The 27,022-nt window shown below is 42.3% G+C and overlaps 1 protein-coding gene across 1 annotated transcript; it reads right to left on the reverse strand.

The window, feature by feature from the left end:
- Window positions 1–16,447: 16,447 nt before the first annotated feature.
- LOC110706136 (protein translocase subunit SecA, chloroplastic-like) lies at window positions 16,448–27,014 on the reverse strand. Its single transcript, XM_021884042.1, has 20 exons — window positions 26,451–27,014; window positions 26,201–26,273; window positions 25,903–26,109; window positions 25,454–25,557; window positions 25,146–25,325; window positions 24,762–24,980; window positions 24,268–24,381; window positions 24,066–24,179; window positions 21,812–21,979; window positions 21,516–21,691; window positions 21,033–21,099; window positions 20,793–20,939; window positions 19,633–19,728; window positions 19,493–19,561; window positions 19,279–19,380; window positions 18,941–19,192; window positions 18,767–18,834; window positions 18,070–18,187; window positions 17,058–17,297; window positions 16,448–16,822 (listed from the first exon to the last, which is right to left on the reverse strand). The coding sequence occupies exons 1-20, from the start codon at window positions 26,853–26,855 to the stop codon at window positions 16,676–16,678; spliced, it is 3,066 nt and encodes a 1,021-aa protein (XP_021739734.1). The 5' UTR covers window positions 26,856–27,014; the 3' UTR covers window positions 16,448–16,675.
- Between the last annotated feature and the right edge of the window lie 8 nt (window positions 27,015–27,022).

The following is a 27,022-nucleotide window of genomic DNA, read 5'->3' on the forward strand; positions in this document are numbered from 1 at the left end:
AATTGGGAAGCGAAGTAAAGTGTTTAATGTCTCTAATTTGCATGATTCCATGAGAATAGGCTTGATTGTGGTTAGAGAAGCCATTGATACTCGAGAGAGGTCCTTGGTATTGATTAGGGTTTGCTTTTCCCCATGTTAATTGGATTTGTATGCTAAGGGTAGATAGATAATTGCATCGATCGTAATTGTGGTGATACTTGATCTTGGATGTTTTAGTTCATTGATTTAATTATCACATTCTTTAGATTTATTGAGTTCTTTATATATTAGTTCTTAGAATATTTCACCATTGATTGTTACTTGCTTAGTGATTATTTGAGTCTACTTAATTAGGTGAACCTTAGTCTCTTGGTATTGGATCCTTACTTGCCCGTCTACATAGTAGTGGTCTTGTTAGGTTAATTTTGGTTAGGTACGCGACACACCTATCATTTATCGAATAGTAGTTGTTTCGGGGTTTTTTGATGTGTCCTGCGGGAGAGTTATGATTCCAAGACTGTGCTGCCGGATGCCTGTACCTGCAAGATCACGAAGAATCCGGTTGGTAGGAGCTTCGCCTCCGACGATCAAGTTAATATACGTACAGCAGGAAAAGAGTACGGAATAGGTAAAATGCTTCTCGCTGATTGGGAGAATTCCACAATTAATATTGCTCGGTAAATGTGTTTGTATTTATGAATGCCCCATTAATGGGGTTTGCCCCATTATTTATAGTAGGGCAAACAAGTTCCCCATTGAGGGTACCAAGGACACGTGTCAACAGAGGATTGGAGCCCTGTTGACCAATGTCGAGGTGCCACGTGTCGCCAGCCCATTGGGCCACGGGGCTAGGGTAATTTTACCCTAAACATTTGCCCCTCACAGGTGCTGACGTGGCTGTGCACGTGGACCTGTGAAATTTTTTTTTTTTTTTTTGAATCTCTTGGATTCTGGCTTTTCAAGTGAAAAGGCGGGAGAAGCAGAAGGTGAAGAGTCGAGACTCTTCGCCTTCTGAGGAGGGGCCTATAAATAGACAAGTCCACTCCCCGAATCCTCATTTACAAACTTTGCGAATTTTATGATTTTCGAGAGCAGCCGGCATTTGAGAGTATTTGCGAGATAAATACCGAGTGGTCATCCGGCCTTTCACCGTCTGAGGGGTTTGATAATCAAACGAAATTTGGATCTGCACTTCAGACAACACAGCCAGCTCAAGAGACGCCTGTGTCTTTGCAAGCATCCCCACAAAAATCTCCACGATCAAGCGGTTTTCTCCTTCTCTCTTTTAGGTACCGCCTCTATTCTTTCAAGCTATTCCATGTATTTTTGCTTGAATTTTTTGTTTACTTTCTCGCTTATTTTTCCCATAGTTAGATGGACCCTTTATACCCCCATCCGGTACATAATAATGAGGCCAGCCGGTCTATTAGTACGGCTGAGTCTAGAACTAGAAACATCGGCTGTAGCCCCTGGGATTTGCCTTGTTTATCTCCCAATCCGACCGTCTCCGTGTCCGTGCAGGACACAATGGCCAGAACCAAGAAGACAGTTGTGGACCCCGACTACAGAGGCGGTGACTCTGATGAGTTGCCGCCTAATGAGAGAACCCCTATCGAGACAGCCGTGGGATCTCCTTGAGGTACTCCCAGCACACTGTAGATCTTGACCAGGGAGGCGGTGAGGAAGCCGCCTTCGTAGATCGAAGAAACTCCTCTCAGGAGGCCTCCTCCTCTACCTCCGGATCTGCTCTCGGTCCTGCAGAGAGCAGCTCTAGCTATCTAACACCATCTGTTGATAGCGAGGAATAGGAGAGACCCTCCTGCGAGCCAAAGGTGATCCTTTCATGATCACCGTCTCCACAAAGGACAGGCCCATAATGCAGGATAATCTGGCTGACTTCGTCTTCAAACGACCCCTAGGCACAGGATATAACATGGTGGTCCTGCCTGCGGGGGGGACGGTTGCTTGGGAGGATGACAAGCGCAATGCAGACGGCTGGTTTGGCTGCTACGAGGCAGCATTCTTGGCGGGGCTCCGCTTCCCCCTTCACGACACAATAAAGGCCATACTAAGAGGGTTTGGCCTGGGAATCTGGCAACTCACCCCAAACTCTTGGGTGAATATTCTTAGGTATATCGCCGCCTGCGAAATGCAGGATTTGAACCCCGAATAGGAGGTGTTTGCCCACATGCACTATCTGAGTAGGAGCCCAGGCGGCTGGAGGGCCTGGTACACCCTGACCACCTACCCACAATATCTCATGACGCTTGACAAGCCGTCAAAGTGGTCAGATTGGAAGAGTCGCTTCTACTTGGTCAAGGCTCCCACAAATGAGGAAAACAGGGAGTTCCGGACGTACAACCGAAAACCTGAACTTCTGGGGCAGAAATGCCGGTTTCCCCCAGTACCGAAAAGGGACAAGGAGGCAATCCTGGATTCCCAATTTTTCGAACTTGTCCCTTCCACCCTCTCAAGCGGGGAGGTAATAAGGGTACCCAGGAACTGGGTGCCCAAACATGAGTTTTTAAGGGACGAGGCCTTTTTGTTCGCCTGCGGGCTCAGCAACATGTTTGAAAGACGTAGGTTTAAACCACACCCGGCGTGTTTTTTTCCTTTGATTACAATGACTGCTTGCTTTTGTGTTGATCTTGACCGGACATATTTGATTTGTGTTTTGCAGAGGAAGCAAAGAACATGTTGCCCACCGCAAAAACGCCTGCTAGAAAGGCTTCAGACATCCGGAAGGAGAATCTGGAGAAAAAACTTGCCGCTCAGGCGGCTAAGAAGGTTAGACCGCCTGACTCTTTCTTGACTGGTTTGTTGTGCTTCTGTTTTGGTTATTTCTTCACCTGACCGTTTGTGACTTCGTTTCAGGATGGGAGCAAAACTCCTCGCTTCCTGCAAAAACAGATTCGGCCAAGGCCGACTGTAGAGGAGCCTGCACTTAAGGTGCAGAAAACCACTTCAACCGCCCGGGCTACTACCGGCGGTAAAACAATAAAGACCCCAGGCGGGTCTAATGCTGAAACGGCCTCGAAATAGGTCACACCAATAAGGACCACCACTGATCCATCTTCTGCCGGAGGCCAGAGAGGCTTCCAACAACAAGGTACAAATCCCTTCAGCCTCGCGCTGCTTGACCTGCCTATGCGGGTTAAGTCTTATTCTCAGTCTCAGCCGGGAGATTCTCCAATCAGCTGGCAATCTGTAGGCGGAGCATATGCAGCTTTCTCACCGTCTAATTCTCGGATAATTCCCCCCGCGGCCGGATGCAGCTCAGTATGCCCGGGCCATGCTGAAAGCCGTCCCCCGGGACGAGAAGGAGGCGATTCCTGGAATGAATCAACACCTTCAACGCCGACCATGTAATGGTCGAGCTAGCTGATGTAAGCTGAAAGTACCCACACGGCATTTTATTTGTAGTATGCACATCCGGTTTTTCTACTGACGCCGATTGTATTGTTGCAGGCACTGCTGCGCGTGGAGGGGCTCAAAAAGGCCTACATCCGCAAACAAGAGGAGGTAAAGAGAGCCAAACGTTCTGCGGATGATGCACATAACGTTGCTGAATATTCAATGATTGTGCATGACTTAGAAACTAAATCTATAATCATGCGACAGGCGGACCAGGTCAAGACCCTCCAAAAAGCCCTCACTGAGTCCAAGACCAAATTGGACAATCTTAAGGTGGAGCTGGACAACACTGAGAAGGAGCTCAAGGAGCATGAGGAGCCCCTCAAATGCCTGGATCAGGCGGAGAAGACCAGCTCCCGCCTGCAAAAAGAAAATGACCGCCTGGTCAAAAGGCGGCTGCTGCACAAGGAAACTTCCAGGCCACCCTTGAAGCTGAACAGAGCCGGCTCATTGAGGAGAATGAGCAAGACTGCGAGAACAGGATGAAGAGGGCGTTCTCCATTATCCATTCGGGTACAGACTACAACGTCTGGGAGCTCGCCTATAAATACGTAGATCTTGCCATTCTGGCTGAGGAGGAGTACAAGCCGGGGCCTGAACCCTATGATTAGTGGGTTGAGGCGGAATTCAAGCGGATGCAGGAGGAAGAGGCTGGCCACGAGGAGGCAGTCGAGGATGAAGTTGTTCCTGGCTCCGTTCCCACCACCGACCCAGCTCATCCGGAAGGGAATCAGGCTCAAGCTGACTGGGTGACCGTGCAGATAGAATAGCAACGACCTCCAAGCCTGCGTGCCGTGCATTACCTTGAAATAGCCCCGGACGAGTCGTCTTACTCTACTATTGTTTTTTATTTTGAATATTGATAACATTTCCTTACCGGCTGTGCCGGTTTTATTTGAATGATTTTATTGAATGATTTCTCCCTGCTTGCACTTTAAATTTGCTTAGAAAATTTTCCAAGTATTATTGCCGTGTGTAACAGAGACGGAGAGTAGCTGGGTATATTGCCCCCCGGATAGTTGTCTGGTAGAGCTGAGCTTAGCCAGGCGGCTATCCGTATGCCCCCGGATAGGGACCGATGAAATTTACGAACACAACTCGGCTGGGATCGCGTCTTTAAATACTGCGCATGTTTTATTCTGCTAGGTTGTCGGTTGTGTTTTTTACGTAGATGCTAAACACTAGGATTTAGTTAGTATTATGTTTTCCCTGCGTCTGTCTCTTCAGAAGAGCCAGGCGGCGGTTTAGATGTGCTAGTGGTACCGGCTGCCTTTTTTGAGGCTAGCTTATATCGGTACCGCTTTTCAGAGAAAAAGCCGGCTTTACTTTTGGGAGTGCTTAGCCAGCTATTCTTTGATGCGATGGATCATTCAGGCGGAAATAATCGGCTTAGTTTCCAGATATTAAATCTGCCTGAGTTTTGACCGCTAGAACAATTTACCACCCAGAAGGGAGATGCTCTCTTCAGCGAATTCACCCGTATGGGCGTCACCGGATGTGTCGCTTGGGTAGTGCCCAAGACATGGCGCATGAAAATTTATTTGGTAAAAGACGCTTGGGTACTACCCAAGACATGGCATATGAAAAGTTAAATGATGAAAGCCGCTTGTGTTAAGCACAAGACATGGCAGAGATATACAAAAACGTAATGAAGCAAGCTATTCTCATTGATCATACGGTAATTACAAGAGGTTTACAATTCTTAGAAGTAGTTTTTTTTTTTAAGTTATCTACATTCCAAGTTCGGGGCAACTTCCTACCGTTTGGGGTCTCCAGGCAGTATGTGCCATTTCTAACTTCTTCAAAGATCCGGTAGGGGCCCTCCCAATTTAGGGTTAGCTTGCCCTGCTCATTCGCCCTACCGATTGCCTCCATTTTGCGGAGTACAAAGTCCCCTACTTTCAAGGGCCGCTTGTGTACCCGCCTGTTATAGACTCTAGTCATTCTCACACGGTAGACCTCTTGTCGTAAGGCGGCGTTGCCCCTTCGCTCTAGGAGAGCATCCAGGGCCAAACGCATGGCCTCCCAATTGGCCTCCTCATCATATAACATGACACGGAGAGTTTGCCCATAGTGCTCAATAGGGAGAACAGCCTCCGAGCCGTATGTCATTAGAAACGGGGTTTCACCGATTGCCCCCTTCTCAGTTATTCTGATGGCCCAAAGAACATGAGGCAGCTCATCTACCCATAGACCACCGGCTCTTTCGAATTTCTTCTTAACACCGTCTGAGATGATTTTATTGAATGCCTCAACTTGTCCGTTTTCCTGGGGTCTGCCTACAAACGCAAAGCAATGGGCAATGCTCTGATCCCCCAACCAGCTCTTAAGTACAGGCGTCTCAAATTGAGAACCATTGTCAAAGACCATTGACATGGGGACCCCAAACCGGGTAATGATGTTTCTCCATATAAAGGAAATCACATCCTTAGTCTTTATGCCTTTGACCGCCTCTGCTTCAACCCATTTGGTGAAGTAGTCTACGACTACCAAGATGTAGCGTCGACCGCCTGAAGCAGGCGTGTAGGGTCCTAAGATGTCCATCCCCCATTTTGCAAACGGGACCGGACTGCGTATAGCTGTGAGATCCGTTGCCGGACGATGAATCAACCGGCCGAATTTTGGCACTTGTCGCACCTCTTTACCATGTCCATGGCATCCGCCTCAAGGGTAGGCCAAAATATCCTTGTCGCCTGGTTCTTTTAGCAAGGGCTCTGCCGCCTATATGCGAGGCACAAAAGCCCGCATGCACATCTTCCAGGACTTCTTTTCCCCTTCTTGGGGTTACACACTTCAGAAACGGCTGTAAGTGTCCCTTCCGGAGAAGTTCCCCTTGGTGCATAACAAAACTCAGAGCTCGCTTCTTGAGCGCAACTGCTTCTGAAGGGACATCCGGCAAAGAGCCGTCTGTCAAGTACGCCCGGATGGGATCCATCCAGATGGCGCTTCGGTCCAAAATTCCAATGGGATCATGCTCTATGCTTCTTTTATCCATGACTTCCCAAAAGACTATCCTCGGCGCATCACAGGAGGCGGATGATGCCAATTTGGAGAGAGCATCCGCCTAATTATTTTCAGACCGTGGCACTTGACTCAAGTGAAATTCATCAAGTGACGCAGCCTCTTCCCTGACCGCCTGCAAATATTTGATCATAGCCGGATGGGTGGCCTCGTAGTCACCATGGTATTGGCTGACAATCAGTTAAGAATCTGAGCAGGCGTCAACTTTCCTTGCCCCGGCTGCTTTGCACATACGCATGCCAGCTAGCAAGGCTTCATATTCTGCTTCGTTATTTGAAGCCTGGAACTTGAACCGTAGTGCGTATTCAAACTTATCCCCTTCCGGGGACTGGCAAATAACGCCTGCACCACAAACGGTTGCTGTAGAACTACTGTCTACAAATAGCTTCCAGACCTGATCAAGATTTTCCGGTTGCACCGCCCTAGTCATCTCAACAATGAAGTCAGTAAACGCCTGACCTTTCACTGCCCGTCTGGGTTCGAAAGTTATTTCCAGGCTTTGCATTTCAACATCCCATTTGATCATTCTACCGGATGACTCTATGGTAGTCATTGGGCGCTTGAGTGGCTGATCAGTGTATACAGTTACCGGATGAGCCAGGAAATAGGGCTTCAACCGCTTGACTGCTTTGTAGAGGGCCAACCCAAAATTTTCAATCATAGGGTACCGGAGCTCAGCATTTCTAAGGACATGACTGATGAAATACACCGTGAGCTTATTGCCGTCTCTCTCAGCAAGGAGAACAGCGCTTAGAGAGTGATCTGAGACGGCTAGATACATATAGAGAGCCTCCTGGGGCAGAGGACTCACTAGCCTTGGTAAAGAGTGAAGATGCTGCTTGAGCTTCTAAAATGCCGCCTCAGCCTCTTCTCCCCATTCAAACCTTGACCTCTTCCTAATTGCTTGGAAGAAATAGAGGAATTTGTCGCCAGACCGGCTGAGGAACCTCCCCAATGCCACCAGGCAACCGATGAGTTTTTGGACTTCTCGTATAGTGCGGGGTGATTGCATGTCGATTACCGCCTGTACTTTTTCCGGATTAGCCTCAATCCCTCTTTGATCAATTAGAAATCCGAGGAACTTCCCAGACTCAACACCAAAGACACACTTCTTAGGGTTAAGCATGACCTTGTGCCGCCTGAGTGTGGTGAATGTTTCTCGGAGATCAGTCAGGTGATCTATCTAAAGCTTGGATTTGACTATCATGTCATCGATATATGCCTCTACATTCCTGCCTATCTGATGGAGGAAAACTGTGTTTATCATTCGCTGAAATGTAGCAGGCACATTCTTCAACCCAAACGGCATCACAGTGTAACAAAATAACCCTGATCTGTGACGAATGCCATCTTTTCTTGATCTTTTTTCCAAAGGGGTATCTGATGGAAGCCTGAGTAGGCGTCCATGAAGCTCATCAAAGCATGACCGGCTGTAGAATCGACCAACGCTTCAAAAGCAACCGTCCCAACCTTGACGGTTCTGTCGGGCCGGCTGTCGTCCAGGACGACATCAACGCTTTCCCCTGCCAGTTGGGGTCGAAAGTCATCCGACCTTTCTCCGGCAAGTGATTGCTATTGCTTTTCTTTTTTTACGGGTTACCAGTTGGTCCGCCTTTCACTTCTTACCGGCTGCCCCTGGAGCCGGGACTGCTAGATCGCAGTTATCCACATCTATGGGCTCACCTTGACCGGCTGTACCCATAGTTGGCTTGACGTCAGAGAGATAGCACTCCCTAGCCGTCTTCTGGTCCCCGTTTAAGGAACCGACTGTGCCATCATCCTTCTCGAATTTGACTAATATGAGAGACGGGATGATGACAGCCTTAGATTCATTGAGGGTCGGACGGCCAAATATCATGTTGTAGGCGGTCAGTTCCTCCACAACTAAGAACTTGACAACCATATGGCGTCCTTGCCCCTTCTCACCCAACCGGATAGGAAGATCAATGCTCCCTACCGGATGCACCACTCCTCCCCTAAAACCAACTAAGGGGTGAGACGCCTGCTGCATGCTGGTGGGCTTGTACTTGAGCTTTGTCAAGCACTGATAGCTGATCAGGTCAGACGAGCTCCCGGTATCTATTAAAATCCGGCCAACCTTTTGGTTGGAAACCTTGCATTCGATGACGATGGGGTCATCGTGAGGCCGTCTGACCTTGCCCCGGTCCTTTTCAAAAATAAGGACCTTAGGAAAGGTGTCTTTCAACGCCTGACCCTCATCCACTGAGTTTACCAGCTTCCTAATGTTATCTTTCGTTCCCCGGATGGTTGGGCCTCCACCGGCAAAATCGCCTGTTATGGTGAAGACAGTCTCTTCATCCATTTCAGAGTTAGCAGGGCCGATACTTGTCGTCTGCCCCTTGTTTGTTTTGGGGTTGCCCTTGGGTTTTGGCAGGTAAGACTTTAGAGCTCCCTCGTCAGCCAGACGGTCTAACAGCCGCCTGAGGCTGTAGCAGCCATTAGTGTCATGGCCAACATTCTCGTAGTATTGGCAGTACTTGCTCTTATCCCGAGTACTGGCAGGACTTTTCATGGCGGCCGGTTTCTGGAGGGACAACCGGTCTTTGATTTCCATGAGGATAGAGTGCAGTCTTTTGTGAACTCATACTTTGGGACGTACGGTTCAGATTTTTTTCTTGCCTTCTGGGCCGGCTGACCAGACCGGTCTGCCGCCCAGATTCCTTTTCTCTTGTCTTCCTTTTTTGCCGGCTGCTGTGGCCGGTTATCTTTCTTGTCAGATTTTTTGCAATCTGACGGCTACTTAACAGCACAAAGCTCCGTCGCCTGTATACAGGCTTCTGCTTCCATTAATGCCTCTTGGAGGGTGGCTACCCTTTTCCGGACGAGTTCGAACTTGAAGGTCGACCCGTCCTTCAGACCCTTGAAGAAGTCTGTGTAAGCAATTTCGTCAGACAGCCCTTGAATCTGAATTCTCATCAGATTGAACCGCCTGACATAGGATCGGAGTCCTTCCTTCTCACCCTGCTGTACTGCCCCGAGATCAAGGCTGGTCTTTTTGGCAGGGATGTTCATTGAGAAGTTTTACATGAATAAATACGCCAGAGTTCTGAAGTTGTTTATGCATCCGGCTGGTAGATTATCGAACCACCGTTGGGCAATGCCCTTCAGGGTAGCCGGGAAGCATCGACACCAGGCGACATCATCCAACCCCTGCAGATACATGAGGTTGAAATATGCCATTAGGTGGTCCTCCGGGTTGGAAGTGCCATCATAGGCACCTACCAACACATTCTTGACCTTAGGCGGCTGTGCTGCCTGGGTTATCTCTGGCGAGAACGCCGTTAGCTGCTCTCCCAAATTGAGCAGGCGCAGCTGCCAATCCATGGGTTGGAACGGCTGCTGCACATGACCCCCGAAGAGGCCTGGTGTGGAAAAGGGGGATCCACCCGGTACATATGGAGGACCATATTGTCCCGGCTGGATCACTTTGGGGCCAGATCGCGCAGAAGGTTCGCGAGTCTGACCCGCTTGGTCTGTCTCCGAGTGTCTGACGGAGACACTACGGAGGCTGTCAGGAAAGGTCGACGTTGAAGCCGACGCAGACAGTAATTGATTTCTCTTCTCTTAGAGAAACGTCCGGGCATTAGAGAAGGATTTCTTAGATCCATCCGGCTATATGCCGGATGGCTTTTCTGGGCTCTATTTGAGGAAAACGAAGCCTGTTTAAGTCAATCTGGGGCCCCTCCCCCGCCTTGTGTTTAGGATGGGGAGTGGGCACGCGATCTTTCAGAGCCTTCTTCCCAGATGATGAAGGCTTCTTGGCCGGCTGACCCTTTTGGGGGGTAGCTGACCGGATGAGGTTTTTTATTTCGCCTTTGAAACTATTCATGAAAGTCATGAGTTCGTTTCTCGTGACGGGAGCAGATCCTGCTGCTGCCTGGGCTTCCCCAACCGGCGTAACGGTTGGGTTGTTGGGAGCAGCTTGGCTCTCACCTCGTTCCTTCACTTCTTTGGAACGGGTGTGTTTTGTCCTAAAGGACCCGTCTGGGGCCACGTAGGTGTTGATTTCATAATCGTCACCACTTTCGTGGTCCGTCTGGACCTCCGGTTCGACCAGGGGCCGTTTGTCCAAATTCGTTGGTACAGTATCAGAAGTCATCTTAGAAGTACTCTCCCCACAGACGACGCCAATGTTTCGGGGTTTTTTGATGTGTCCTGCGGGAGAGTTACGATTCCAAGACTCAGCTGCCGGATGCCTGTACCTGCAAGATCACGAAGACTCCGATTGGTAGGAGCTTCGCCTCCGATGATCAAGTTAGTATACGTACAGGAGGAAAAGAGTACGGAATAGGTAAAATGCTTCTCACTGATTGAGAGAATTCCGCAATTAATATTGCTCGGTAAATGTGTTTGTATTTATGAATGCCCCGTTAATGGGGTTTGCCCCACTATTTATAGTAGGAAAAACAAGTTCCCCATGGAGGGTACCAAGGACACGTGTCAACAGGGAATTGGAGCCCTGTTGACCAATGGCGAGGTGCCACGTGTCGCCAGCCCATTGGGCTACAAGGCTAGGGTAATTTTACCCTAAACAGTTGTTGAATAAGATATATGAAGTTGTGGGATGTCCCCTAGCAAATGTGGAGTTGAATGTGGCAATGAAGTATCCAATAATGCCTGGGTCATATGTGAGCATTCCATTAGATAGTGACAATGCTTTAAAAACAATGTGGGAAGTTGTGTCTCAAACACAATCCACCATAATGAAATTGTTCATCGATCAATTTCCGAATCAAACTGAAATGGAAACTCATCACTTGGAAACCTATCATGAAATTGATTTTTCGACGAGTGGATTTCCAAACTTGCCATTGACAAATGAAACCGTGGCGGTGGGTTCATTCACTAGAATGCTTGCCGATGAACACTATGCTAGTGAGCACATGTTAACTTCTCCGACTCAAACACGACTTGTAGATGCTTCAATTGGTGATCCATCCATGGTTGTCTTTGATTCTTTGGACCAAAATTATGTTGATTTATTTGGTGATGGCAACATTACAATGAATACTGATGTTGATGAAGATGAAGATACTCAAGATGATCTTGACAAGGATATAAGAGAAAGTGCTCCATCACAAGATTTCAACAATGTGTTAGAATTAGATCTGATTTGGCAAGATTCTTAGAGGCGGACTTGGTCCAACAACAACTCTTTTGATGGCGAGTTGTCCATTGCCAAAAAATTTGATTTCTTTGAGCAATTGAAAGATGAACTAAAGCTTATTCCATCGCTAAGAATCATTCATTTAAAGTGTTTGAGAGCGAGCCAACAAATATGTTGTACTGTAGAAGAAAGATTCAATGTATAATTGCATGGAGGATGCGTGCAATAAGGGATCCTAGTCTTGCTACTTTTAGAATTGTTCGATATAATGGCCCCCATGCAAGCAACTGTGTTGGTGACATCAATTCGATAGATCATCATCTCCTTACCTCTGATTATTTGTGCAATGTCATAAGAGATAGATCTTATTCATGTCGATCCTTCTTTAAAAATCTGTTCTATTGTGCAAGTGGTGAAGGATAGGTTTCATTATACCATCACCTACAAGAGAGCGTGGTTAACAAAACAAAAGGCGATTGCTAGCATTTTTTGTGATTAGGAGAAATATTATGAAGATATGCCTATTTTCATGCAAGCATTGTAAGAGTCTAATCCAGGAACCGTGGTGGAATGGTGTACCATCCCCTCTAACAAAGATCCTATAGTTCATATTTTTTGTAGAGTGTTTTGGGCATTTAAGCCTTCTATCGATGGTTTTAAACAATGTCGTCCCATTATCACTATAGATCGTACTCATTTATATGGGAAGTACAAAGGTACATTACTCATAGCCATGGGCACAGATGTCAATTTCCAATTGTTCCCTCTTACATTTGTTATTGTTACGTTGAAAAAGAAAATAATGATAGTTACGGGTGGTTTATGAAGTGTATTCAGCATGCAGTCACTTAAAGCGAAGGGTTGTGTGTCATATCCGATAAACATAAAGGTATATTGGTTGCAATGAATGAAGCTAGTGGTGGTTGGGAGGAGTCGTTCTCCCACCATAGATATTGTATTCATCGCTATCTTGCCTCTAATGTCAACACTAAGTTCAAGAACGCTATGTGAATAACCTTTTTGGAAAAGCTGCAGAAAAAAAGAAGTTTGACTATTGCTTAAACAAAATTAGTGAATTAAACGTAGAAGCTCACCGATACTTGATGGATATATCAATTCATCAGTGGTCAATCCACCATGATGGTGGCTATAGATATGGTGTGAAAACCACTAATATGTCAGAAGCTTTCAATGGAGTCATGAAAGGTGTTCGTTGCTTGCCAATAACTGCCCTTGTTCAGATAACCTTTATTTAGTGAACTCTTACTTTGTTACCCGAAAAGGTTGGGGTAAAAGAAGATTTGAAGAAGGTCATGATTAAAATGAGAAGGCTTTTCAACCACAATGTATATATCATTCCCCTAGGCTTCCTCCTCCACCTGGCCTCCTCCTACCCTTACTACTCCATCTACTAGCATTCCTCCTCCACCTTCTCTTCCTCCTCCTAGCGCTACTACTCCATATACTACTCCTAGCACTACCACTCTGCCTTCTACTACTACTACTATTCGTCCTCCTAGCACTGCTACTTCATCTCCTAGTCCTAATACAACTATATCTTCATTCACCACTCCAAGTATTGCAACAGTTGCATCTCCTCCCTTGATCAGGCGCGTGTACAAGAGACGAAAGGATTGCCCTTCTTCCCACTATCCCACAACAAAAATCTGAGGAGGATGAGTCAACACCTGAATCATCACACCATGAGAAAAAACGACGCAACTTGAGACACAAATCTTAGGTTTTGAGAATGTGTAGTTTATTAGTTCTTTGTAAAACATTTGCATATCATGGATGATGTGTAATGTACATATGAATTAAATGATGTTTTTAGATTGTGTTTGTGAAATTTATGGGATTGTTTTGGTGAATATGGTGTTGTTTTCAGGTATCACAGGTTTTACAACCTAGTTAATTATTTTGGTGAAAAATTGGTGATACGATATTGTTTTTACAAGTGTATCAGGTATGAATCTAATCCAGGCTGGAAAAACTGAATATACAAAATCGCTAATAGAATTAGCAGTTTCATATAATAACAGCTAATTCAATTAGCGGTTTCACCACCACACTCATACTCAATGAATCCCCGAACGGTGAAAAAAAAATAGAATCACCAAACAGTTTAAAACCAAAAGTAAGTCACCAAATATGACCTAAACTCGGTAGAAGATGAAATGGTTTAGAAGCAAAAATAAGGAGATAATATTTATTAGGATAATTTGTAAATTACCACCCAAAAATGTACCTATTTTTGAAATAACCACCCGTTTAATTTTTATTTTTATTTTACCACCCCTTAAATTAAATAACTGCTCAGATTACCACCCATTTCAAAATTCCGATGGGTTTTCCGTCTGTGGGCCCCACCTAACGGCTATTTTGACTGGTCCCCCCCCCCCCCCGATTTTTTCTCTCTCCATCTTCCTACCTTCTTCAACCTTCAATCCTTCCAAATTCCTTTTTTTTCCCTTTCTTCTTCTTCCTTTTCCACCTCCATTTCCGGCCAAACCTCCGCCCACCACACCTCCACCTCCAGCAGGCCTCAAACCCCTATCTCCACCACCAGAATTTTTCCGTTCCGAAGCCCACCATCGAAAACCTATTCCTTCCCCCACCCCAAAACCCACCCATCCCCCTCCCCTTACCCACAAATCACCCCTTCCCCTCCACCACCAAACTTCCGACAGCCCACCCCCTCCGACCACCCCTCCCTTTCTCTTTCCTCCTTCCTTTCTCCACCATAAATTATGGCAAACCCCACCCAACCCATCGAAACCCCACCTTCCCCGTCAAAACCCAACCGAAACCCTAATAATTGAAGTAGGAACCCTAATTTCAGAAAACCCCCAATTCATGCTTCAATTGAATTGGGGGTTTTCTTAAATTAGGGTTCCTATTTTAATTGAATTGGGGGTTTTCTGAAATTAATTTGCTATGGATCTGATGCTTAGTGCTCGTTTTCTATCAAGCATTTCAAGGGTTCACAAATGGCTACTAAGCCGGAAACAATTCGATTCCTATTTCTACATTTTCCTCTCAATCTTCTGGTGAAGTTCATGCATCTGTTGATTCTGAAGTTGATCCAAACTCTTAATTGCTTGAGAAGTTCAAACTTTATGAAACTCGAGCGGTACTGAATTTATTACTTCTGATTATTTCAATTCACTGAAGCCCTGAATTTTGTTGCCAAGGTCTATGGTGTTGTTGGTTGTATAAAATATATGGAGTCTTATTATTTGATTTTGGTCACCAAGCGCCGACAAATTGGATGTATATGTGGGCATGTTGTTTATGCTATTGATGAAAGTCAAATGATCACAATCCCTTATGCATCTGTTCAGACTGATGTTGCGTATTCTAAGACAGAGTTGATCAGCTACATCTTTGAAACTTTGTTAGGTTTTTAATTCTGAATGTTTGAATAAATAAATTTAGAGTTTTACTTTTATAAATTTGAGGGAGGTTGATGATTTGACAAAGAATTTTTGAAGAAATTGAATGGATGAAGAGTATAGTACAATTCAATAGAATAGTGAGAGAGGGAAATCGAGATAATAGAAGAAAATAAAAGGAAGAAAATAAAAAAAGTGGGGGCCACTGTCGGAAACTTCACCAGAATTTTGAAATGGATGGTAAGGTGAGCAGTATTTAATTTAAGGGGTGGTAAAATAAAAATAAAAATTTAACGGGTGGTTATTTCAAAAACAGGTACATTTTTTAGTGGTAATTTACAAATTATCCTATTTATTAACTATTACTAAAACAAAACATTACTAACATCATCAACCCTCAAACTGTTCTACATGTCATGCTCACATTAAAAAATTTCCCTCAAATTCTATGTGTTATGTCATTGAATATTAATGATAATTTTATTTTTATTTTTAATGTACACTTTTGACTTCAATGCTTAAGTAAGTGTTTGTACAAAATTCAATTATTAACCAAGTTTCACTCCTAAATTATAGTTTTGCATACCTAATTTGTTTGATGGTTGATCGTGGTTTTAATTTTTTTTTTTTTTTTTTTTTTTTTGCTTTCTTTAAATGTAAATTATTATTATTATATCTAATTCTAATCTTCATTTACAATGTGATGCAATAGAACACAAATTACATGAAAGATTCATTCTAACCGTGCATTACACAAGGATAATCTAGTTTCTCTTATTTTGGGAATTGCAAACATTATACGGTTAATTGGAAAGTTAAATTACATTTGAAAATTTAAGAAACCATATTTAAATTTTGAATGAAAATTTGAAGGGTCCACTAAATAAAGGTGTTTTTTTAACCAATAAGAGAAGAGTATCTTACCATTTGTACACTAAGGGTACATGTATCATCTCTCCCAAACAGAGAGTGTATTTGGGAAGCCCAAACACTACACTTTTTTAGGCTCTCCACCATTGTGTGTGTTGCCAAAAAGATAAAATTATTGGAGATGCTTTGATGGAGCATCTTTTCAAATTACAAAAGCATCTAGCTTTGACGGTGCGGTAATAATGTCCAACGGCTACATTATCCAAGGAAGAAACCCCTTCGATTTCCAGTAGCCCTGAAGGCATCAAGTATCTCCTCTAAAACAAGCTAATCACCAGCTGGGTGGTATATTGTCCAAGGAAGAAACCTCCACTTTAAATAACTTTAGAAAGGATACCAAAAAAATGTATTGATTTTTTTTTTTTTTCCTTTGATGGTTGCAATAGTACACAACACGGCAGAATACAGCCTGACCGTGTTGCACGCTGCACCTGTTGTTTCTGCATTTGGCTGCTGATAGTGTACTTTGGCGGTAAAGCATGGACGCTCAAGAACCACACTTTTCATTGCTGCCCTCTGCTTGATTCGTTTCACCTCAAACCAGAGTATGAAAGGTGTGGACCGAGAAAATAAGACAAGCTGACAACTAAGGTGAAATCTGTATAGCCTTTGCGTAGTATATCAGTATATCACAGCACATCAGATGGTTGTGTTTCCCAATAAATTGAAATTCAGCATATCTTTACAATTTCCAGTAGCCCTAATTTACAAAGAACATCAAGAGATCAAATATAAAGAAAACTATAACCTGTGGGGAATGATTTAATCCAAGGGCCAAATTGTTGCATAGATACTTTCTCAAAGACGTCTATGTATTCCGAGGACTAGCAGATGAAGAGGATTCCATAGCACTGACTGGATTAGGATTTGCATCACCAATTCTTTTATTCTCCACACTGCTATCTAATTTTCCCTTTTGCTGCTGCTCCTGATCCTTCACCAGGACAGGTTGAAACTGCAAATATGAGCAAAAATCTTTAAGATATCCATGATAAAGAACACTTCATCTATTAATGCCTAACCAGACTTATTATCATTTCTATAAAACATGGAGAGTGATACAAGGAACTCCCCCCTCTTAAAAAATAGAGAAAAAAAACAGGTAGAGAAAAACTCAAGAAGAAACACAATGTGATCACATAACATTCTGTAAGCACACAGTGTGACCAAACATCAGTTCAGATAAGGACCTGGTATACAGAGTAGATAACATTTCTTCTGATCTGCGCCATCATTTCTAGAAAAAGGTTGTAGCCCTCAAGTTTGTATTCTATGAGTGGATCTCTTTGTGCATATCCACGCAGGCCTACAGCTTGCTGAACAAATTTGATAGCCTGCAAATGTTCCTTCCAAAGGCGATCAATGTTGCTCAAGATAAGAAATCGCTCTGCTTCCTTCATCAGGCCTGGTGCCTGTTTCTCCACCATGTCCTGAAGCAAATTGAAACATTATCTACATGACTACATCTGTACAAAAGATACGTGGAAATGCTGAAAGATTCATATTACAATGTTGTATCCACATTCCTCTACAGGTATAAAAGGTGACTGAAAAATATTCCGGAACAACAAAAATTTCCACCCTAATCTTTCTATTTAGCTCAATGGAAGCATTGTACAAGCCCCGTCAAACGGTCAGAAGAGCCATGCAGCCAAAGCCATCAAGACACACAGTTTCCATGGAAAAATAGACGGAAACTATGAAACAAGGTGAGGCATCATGGTTAAATTGATCATGGTAGTTTTATAAATCTGAAGTCATGAAATTGACCATTCTTCAACTGAAGGCCTTCAACACTCCCCATAGAATGCTTTTATGGACTCAGCCAAAAGTCAAACAAACTAATGCTGCAAAATCACACCTCCCTCTAGACTAATTGGAAGGGTGTTTTCTGGCCATCAGAGAAGCCCATCATGACATTATCAAGAATCCAAGACATAAGTGCATATCCCAGTAATCCCTATTTTTGTTTGGAGAGAGGTAGATGGGAATGAATAAATTTCCTGACCAAATGCACACATGATGAAATGTTTAGCAAATATTTATAACAGCCAACAGGAAGGACAAAGTGAACAGAAAATCAATCGATACAGAGAGAGAGAACATGGGGAAGAAACCAACATACTAAGAGTACTCTAATGGGTGCATAACGATTACACAAAGGGAAAAGAGTAGGGAATATTTTAGTGGCAAGAAAGCAACCTTTTTCTGCAAATATGCCTCACTACCACAACGACGAAGGTAATCTTGCAAATCTTCATAAGTTGAACAGTTGTTTGAGAGCAACTGTGGGGTTAAGTCATTCAGCAGATAGCAATACCTAGAAAAACAAGTAAAAATCAAATAGATAAAAACCACTTACAGATGCCAAGATTGTCACAGAGCTTGGTACAACCAGCTGCTTTTCTTGCTAAAGAAGCAATAAATAGAAGCAGCAAAAATTGAAAAGTAACACACCATAGGTAGCCCTAAGAAACTAATCCAAATTTTAATTTGTCAATATGTAGATATGACAAATCACTGAGGATTGCAACTATCATATCAGAAACTTTTGTTAACATGCGCAATCATTCCTTGAAAGATCAAGTGTGATGCTAATTTATGAAAAGTCAATCTAAACTGTCTAGGCAACGATCCGCAATTTTGATGTTTTCATATTCGGGTTAGCTGTACTGCCTGAATTGTGAAACAAAAAAACAATCAAAGGGACACATCTGTGGTGATTGGAAGCACATCTGTGAAGCTGAAAGCCAGTGACACACACACAGTCACTCACACACACACACAGTCACACACACACACACACACAGCCACACACACACACACACACACACACACATTTTTGCATTATTGTTACACAGATCAATTGCAAAAATGAAGTCAACATAGTTTATCTCACTGTTGAATTTTAGCGATGAGCTTTTCAAGATCCCAACTTTCCTTCGGGGACTCAGAACCAATATTTGCCTGTACATAAACAGAGGGCAATCAAACATTAGAAGAGAAAAAAAAAAAAAAAAAGGAAAGGAGATGGAGAAATCATTCATTCTGTACAAAATTCAACAGAGATCACCTCTAGTATATCATCCATCGTTAATTCAGCGTACTCAATAAGAAGAGATTCAAGATTGTCTGACTCCAGGGCTCGCCTTCTCTCCGCATAAACTCGGTCTCTTTGGCTGTTCAAGACTTCATCATACTCAAATAACTGCTTCCTTATATCAAAAAAATAATTTTCCACTTTCCTTTGAGCTTCATCTAGTGCTCTAGTCAGCATCTTAGACTCAATGGGCAAGTCTTCAACTCTGAAAGCTCTCATTAGACCCTAGTGGTAACAATGAAGAGTGTTAGATACTCCATACATGATAAAGAGTTTTCAAAGAAAAAGCAGGGACACAAGACAGGAGATACTTGAATGCGGTCACCACCAAATATTCGAAAGATGTTATCTTCAAGGCTAAGGAAAAAGCGGGAACTTCCTGGATCCCCCTGCCTGCCACTTCTACCACGTAACTAATGACGTAAAGACAATTGATTCAGCTAACATTCCACTTTTTTGCAGCATAGAAAACCAAGCAAAGAAAAATAAAGATAGAATTTTCTCATAAATTGATTTTGATGTCACCTGATTGTCAATACGACGTGATTCATGGCGTTCAGTTCCAATGACATGAAGACCACCAGCTAATACCACCTGTCACAGAAAATTACATAAGGAAATGCAATATACATCAATGGCTTGTAGTTCAAACAAAGATTGCATACCTTGTTTTTCTCTTCATTCGTATAAGTCTTATACTCTTCTGCGATTTCCAAAAACGCATGCCGGAGCTTTGCAATGACTTCATCCTGAGCAGGACCCTGACATTTACCCACAATCATAATCAAGTACAATAATATTCTAAGCATGTCAACTTCATCGATCATTGAATTTCCTGGATGAATCACTTTGTCTAGCATGGAGTAGTTTAGTGCTTTAAAGTTGATCATTTCATCTTCTTCCCATTTATTGGGAGGAACACTTTCAGGGATTTTAACAAGTTATCCAACCAATACCCTAATCACTTTCCTAGCTCTCTTCAACTTGGAGCTCGAGGTGTTATCGAGTGAACATTTAATATGACAACAAGCGGTTACAGATACAGAGTTCTGTAACCTAGTAGAGGTCCAGTGGATAGCTTCATTGCATAGAATTTGCTTTTATTAACTGTAACTCAATGGGAGGTGTTGGATATATAGGTGTATCATGTTTCTTTGAAATGTCCCATATATCTCTAAAGCAGATGAGAAATATATTTTGCCAGGAGGCTTATGAGGGGATGATCCCATCTTTGTTATAATATACCCTTGTGACTGCATCCTTCAGCCGCTTGGCTAATCTGGAAACTTAAACAGAATTGTTGGATCCCATCAGGAGAGGCTCAATGCCACAATCGCAACAGCTTGTAGCATCTCATTTGGTATTTGCATGAGATTGATCTTTTGCAAACCCAATTATTGATTATATATATACTTCATATATAGGATTGACTAGAATAAACTGCCACATGGCCTGCATATCCATCCCAAACTTCCCTCCCCCCCATATTTTTCAGCAGTATAAACAATGACTGTCTTACACTCTTACAGCTCTTACCTTTTTCGGCCGTTATATGCACTGTATTCCTTTTTTGGATGTTTCACAATAGATGCACTGTTTCTTCGCTTTTTAAAATTTTTTTGGTGAAATGACACAAATGCTCTTACTTAACCCACTCAAAATACATCAACTAGGCCCACTTGATCAGACCTATATATGATGAAACATGCAGGTATAATGAAATGAAAATTAACCAGGGGCGTAACGGGTGCACAGGATAACGACTGAAGAGGGAAGGGGGGGGGGGGGGTGTTAAAGTATACATCAACAATTTCAAACTCCTTACCTTTTCACATGAATAAGAGAGACGCTCCTCTGCTTCAAGCTCACTTAATGATTTCCGCCCCCAAGTTTTGACAGCCAACTGTACTGCTTCGTCAACCAATTTGGCATATTTTTGTGATAGTTTGCATGGAAACAAAGTTTCTTTAACCTAAATGAAAAGACAAGTCCATACCATGGGTTATAGAAGCAAGATATAATGAACTCTACCAACATCAATAGTATTACGAAATTAAGAGCACACCTTCCATGTTTTCATAGGAGGTGGGTTCTTCATGGAAACAAATCCTCCATCACCTGGCCTAACTACCCTGAAGGTGCAAAATATTAATGGAAGAATGGCTAACAATAATACAAAAATGATAAGTGCAAAGTATTACAAACCAAGTGATCTTATCTCAACAGGATGAACTTAAATGTTAATGGAGCGAATTTTGAACTTTTTATAACTTTTACTAATACTAGTAGGTAGTTAATATACTAATGGTCAAAGTTGTGTATTGGAAAACATGAAACTATAAAAAGTCAGTGGTAGAACTAAAATAAATCCTGAGGAAGTAGATTGTTGCAAAGTTAAAATTTAAAGTCTATGGCTTTGACCCCGGATAGGCAATATATTTAATCACAGCATGGTAGTTACATCTTAGAAACCTTCTTCATAGTATGACACCATCAATTACAGACACTGCTTGAAGGTTGAACAATTTGAGAGACTTCACAGCAGTACCTTGGCATAAGCATCTCACGAATTTTCAGCCTTGCCATAAATTCAGCATTACCCCCAAGAATGATGTCTGTTCCACGACCAGCCATATTTGTAGCAATAGTAACAGCTCCTACGCGACCACTTTGGGCCACAATCTCCGCCTCTCTTTCAACATTCTCAGGTTTAGCATTCAGAACCTCCACATAAAACAACAATCAATTAATGTCACCATCTATCTATCAGTTGTTTTTTTTTTATTACAAGGTCATTACAATAGTAAAAATATTCTTAATTTCATCCATTTTGATTTACCTTACCTCGTGAGGGATTCCAGATTGTTGTAATTGCTCAGACAGTGACTCACTCTGCTCAACACTTGTTGTTCCTACAAGCACAGGCCGGCCCGTCTTATGCATTCTTGAAATTTCCACTACAACTGCCCGCCATTTGCCTGCAGTTGCTCTAAAAACAACATCGGATTCATCCTACAAAAACAAAATTTCAAATTAGTTAGCACAAGAAGAATTTGTTGGAGAGAAAGACCTATGTTCATCTTGATGACTCTGATCTTATTACTGATGAAAGTTATGAAACTAGGACTCCTAGAATGGACTCCTAGAATGTCTCTTCTTATGCAATAATTTAAACTTTGAAGTTCAACTATTTCGAAAAAAGGCTTTATATTGCAGAATCAAACGAAAATCTGTTACCCACATGGTGTTGCTTGCTCTCGAGAAAGTTGAGCAAACTTCATAACAAAAAATAATAATAAAAGAATCCTGAACAAACTAATTAGTGTAGTACTTTGCACCAATAATTACTTGCAACTTAAGTTTTTCCTTAGCCAATGTCAGGAAGTTAGCTACGACATTACCCTAGTCCAAAAAAATAGAGGACAAACCTTTTAGTGTTTTTGGGTGATTGTTTTAAATTTTCTGAGATGCAGCAAATATTCCAATACTAGGTGGCTCTCACGGTAGAAAGTGATGGAAACAACCCTCAACTCATGGAAATTATCATGCTCTCACTGTAAAAAATTAATCAAGCTAGCTAAAACATGATTTGCAAACTCTTGAAATTATAATGATAAAGTGGACCTTTTCAATTTGTCAATTCATTGCAAGGTCGAAAAGCATGTCACAGCATCTGCAACCTGTCACTTTCGAGACATTAACAGTCACAGTGACTGCGAATTTTTTTCTTTGAATTGACAAGGACTGAACAGATTTAACAACCTGTCAAATTAATGTCAGGCCCATCTGCCACTGATTTTAGTATGACATGGTATAGGAGATGAAATCTGCTCAAAAGTATCCAGCAAATCGACAGGCAGGGCACAATTTTATGATTATAGATATGTAATCGTACTATCCATCTCTCTCCCCTTAGAGGAAGCAAAGTGCTATACAATAGAGTCAACCCCTGAAAAGAGCTACCTTACAGACGAGAATCCCTAAGAATGGATGAATTAGGATATTCAAGTATTTAACAACTAAAGAGAGACATATTGTGATTTACCAGGTCACGGCAAGATGAGGTCCTATTTACAAAGTTCAAGGTCTTAGTAAAGAAGAAGCAATTCATCTTCTTGGGCTTCAGTGAGAGCATAAGACTAAAGGGTGTTAAAGTTGAACTTAGTTGTACTAAACCCAAACATGATATTTTAGCATATGTAATGCTACATTTTTTTATCACCATTTGGAGGTTTATATAGTCAAATGAAGAGAATATTACAAAGTATATAGTGTTCAGTTAGAACATCAAGATTATCAACTAGATGTCATGAACTTCATATGCTAGAAAAGTAGCATGTAATTTGTACAAACAGGCTAATAAAATAAAGCCAATAAAGTCACACTTTACAATTTTTTGCCCATTGCTCTCCTCTCTCATACAAGAAAGGATTGGTTAAGGAATGAGATAATTAGGAAGAAAGTAGGGGTTAAATCTATGGAGAACAAGACGAAGGAGATCGCCTGAGGTGGTTTCGCAATCTAAGACGGAGATTGAGTGACGCTCCTGTAAAGAGGCTTGAAGAGTGACAAAGTTAAGGAGTCGTGATGGGTAGGGGTGGCAGACCAAAGAAAGCTTGGTGGGTGGTTGAGGAAATATGGTGTTGGAAAGGGTGGAATGGATGGAGAAAATCTAAATTTATATACTTTTCTTTTTTCTTTTACCTAAACTCATTGTATTTTCCAAACTCTATTTATTATCCGTTTTTTCCAACTTTTTCTAAGTTCATACTCGCTTGTTCTTCCTCTCTTTTAACTCCCCTTACTCCTCTTTAATAAAACTCTCAGATAGTGTTATATCCTCGTTTGGGTTTTCACTTTACACCAACCTAGTTTTTTCACTATGTGTTTCTAGTTTTGTCATCCACTTTCATTTTATCACTCTCACTTCTTTGTTTTATTATTGTGGACAATTGTGTTAGCCGACTCCAAATCATTTTGGAGTTAAAGTTTTCTTGTTGTTGACTTGTTGCTGCTCTCCTCTCTCAGACATCACTGTAAATGTATAACAAAAAAAAAAAAAAAAAAAAAAAATGAAGGAAGAGGAGATTGAAGAGACCTTTCGTAGCATGGGTTTGTTTGTGGGAACAATTGTAACTTTAAGCTTGTATATACTCTCAAATTCTGAACTCTCAGTAGCTGCTGTGCCGGTCATCCCACAGAGTTTGGGGAACTGCACAGGGGAAAAGATCACAGTAAGATATCTTAGACTTGAACATCATGCAGCAATAATGAAAAGCTCAAGAATGAGAAGCAGGGACCTGAAGAAAAAAGTTCTGGTAGCTAATTGAAGCCAATGTTATTGTTTCATTTTGTATAGGAAGGCCTTCTTTTGCTTCAACAGCCTGGTGAAGCCCATCACTCCAACGCCTCCCCTAACAAAAAATCATAAATATATTAAATACTGAAGCTACTTCAACTATCAGCAAAAGGTAACATCAAGATCATTTTGCAAAAGTACAAGGCCACCACATAGAATTTCCCCAAGTATATTTTAATGTCCTTTGAGGTCATTTTGCATGTACTTTTGCTAAACATCAAGGCAAACCAGCCAAGCACAACCGACAACCAATTATCCATGTATTATATCATTATTGTCCTCCCCCCCCCCCCCGAACCAACTCCTAAAATATCATTTCAGAAGCAACTGTGATTAGGGCCCTTGGGGGAGGGGGCAAAAGAAAGAATATGGATAAACCGAACCATAAATCAATTTGCAAAGTCAATTACTCCAAAATCAAAATGTTAAGCTAACCTGCATTACACGACCAGTAAACTCATCCACTATAAGGATCTCCTTGCCACGAATTATGTAGTTCACGTCTTTTAAAAAGAGCTCTTTCGCCTTGATTGCATTCAGAATGTATAGTGCCCATTGCTCTCGAGGATCGTATAAATCCTTTACATCTAGAATCTCTTCAGCATCTTGATACCCTTGTTCCATGAGTAGAACTGTTTTTTGCTTCTCATCAACCTTAAATGTTGCCATGAAAAAAATAAATCAAGCACAATGACTAGCATAACAGTTAAAAGTATCCTACATTATAAACACTATCCCCTGTATTTCTTGAAGATTGCAATTTTCTCCAGTAAACAGAAGACAGAGCAATAAATAGCGCCACTGTGTCTAATTTCCTACCGTATAGTGTATGTCTCGTTCGAAGGCAGAAGCTATTTTGGCAGCTTTGTAGTACCGCTCACTAGGCTTCTCAGCAGGTCCAGATATGATCAAAGGAGTTCTTGCCTCATCAATAAGTATAGAATCAACCTCATCAATTACGCAGAAATTGAAACCCCTCAGTACGAGCTCATCAACACTCTGCAGCATCCAAGAGTACATTTAGGCATTCAGCAAGATCATACCTACGAGAGAGTTGTTTTGCAAGTATGAAATGGCCAAAATGAAGGCAATAACTTGTTAAATTGTTAATCGTAGAAGCTACTTTCCGTGGCAAGATTGTCTCTCAAAAAATCAAATCCAAGCTCACTATTAGTGACATAGGTGATGTCACATAAGTAATTTTCCCTCCTCACTTCACTTGTCATGTTCTCTGTAACAAATACACAAAAAATTCATCAATTGTGAAATAATTGCTGAATAAGTTAATAACATGCAGATATTTGGGCGAAACATGCAAATTGTAACAAGAAAAAGAGCAAATTAATCAGGACACATAGCTCATTAGGCTTATGACAGACACAGACTGTTGTAAGTTGGATTGTCTATTCGCATTTTGCAATGAACTAATGAACCCCAACTGATGTCAAAGCGGACAAACTTCATCAGTCACATTACAAACTCCGACTAAAAAATTCAAAGGCCCTAAACATACATTAAGCATATATAAATAGATACGAACAATAAATCAATTTGACACAAAGGGAGTAGCACATACGCTGAACAAGGCCAACCTTGAGACCAAGAAATCGAGCAACTTGACCAACCCATTCACAATCACGGCGAGCTAAATAATCATTAACAGTAACAACATGAACCCCTTTACCCATCAAAGCATTGAGATAGGCTGGTAATATGGCAACTAATGTCTTCCCTTCTCCAGTTCGCATTTCTGCTATTTCTCCTTTATGCAGCACCATGCCTCCTGCATATCGATTTTTTCCACATTATTGTATCGTAAATTCAAGCACCTCTAAAAATAAAACGATAATCCTAGCACGTGTTGGTCATAATACCAATAAGTTGGACATCAAACGGACGAAGGCCTAAAACCCTCTTGGAAGCCTCCCTAACAACAGCAAAAGCTTCCTATATAAACAGAGAAAAAGGAGTAATTAAACAAGCAAGATTGAACTAGTGAGGCTTAGCTCGAGTGGTTAAAGCTTCCCTCCCGGCCAGTTCCCGGTGATCTAGGGATCGATTCTCATCACAGATTGAATAAGAAAGTACTGTAAATAAACGAGGAATAAAGTTGCATAAATTTACAGGAAGAAGAGAATCAAGAGATTCGCCGGAAAGAGCACGCTGCCGAAGAGCAGAGGTGCGGTCTTTAAGCTGAGAATCTGATAAACTGGAAATCTGGGGTTCTAACTGATTGATAAGCGAGACGGTGGCGGCGTACTGCTGTCTGGTGGATTCAGCAGGATCGCCACCCTTAAGGTTGAACAACATGTTTCCCAAGTTCAGAAGTCCGCCTTGTGCCGACGCCGACGCTCTAACCTGAAACTGGGGCAATTCCCCATTTTTTCTTGCTCTTCCTCTTTCATGATCAATTCGACGACGAGTACTAATCCAAACGTAGCTGAATTGGTTGTGATTGAATGGAGAAGAACAGCATGAAGAAGCATACAAAGATGACAATTGTAACGCACTTCTTGCGCAGGATTCCATCTTTAATCACTTCGATTATCGCTGCAACTGTATTTTTAATGCTTTAGCGTCGTCGCCGGAAGCTCAATTGCTAGAAATGGAGACCAGAATGTTCACTGGCCAAATGTGGCAAGAGAGACGAAGTGGATAAGAGTTTTAGTATTTCAGATTTTTTTTGTTAACATATT

The sequence above is a fragment of the Chenopodium quinoa genome, unplaced genomic scaffold (assembly GCF_001683475.1).
Source record: "Chenopodium quinoa cultivar QQ74 unplaced genomic scaffold, ASM168347v1, whole genome shotgun sequence".
Lineage (NCBI taxonomy): Eukaryota > Viridiplantae > Streptophyta > Magnoliopsida > Caryophyllales > Amaranthaceae > Chenopodium > Chenopodium quinoa.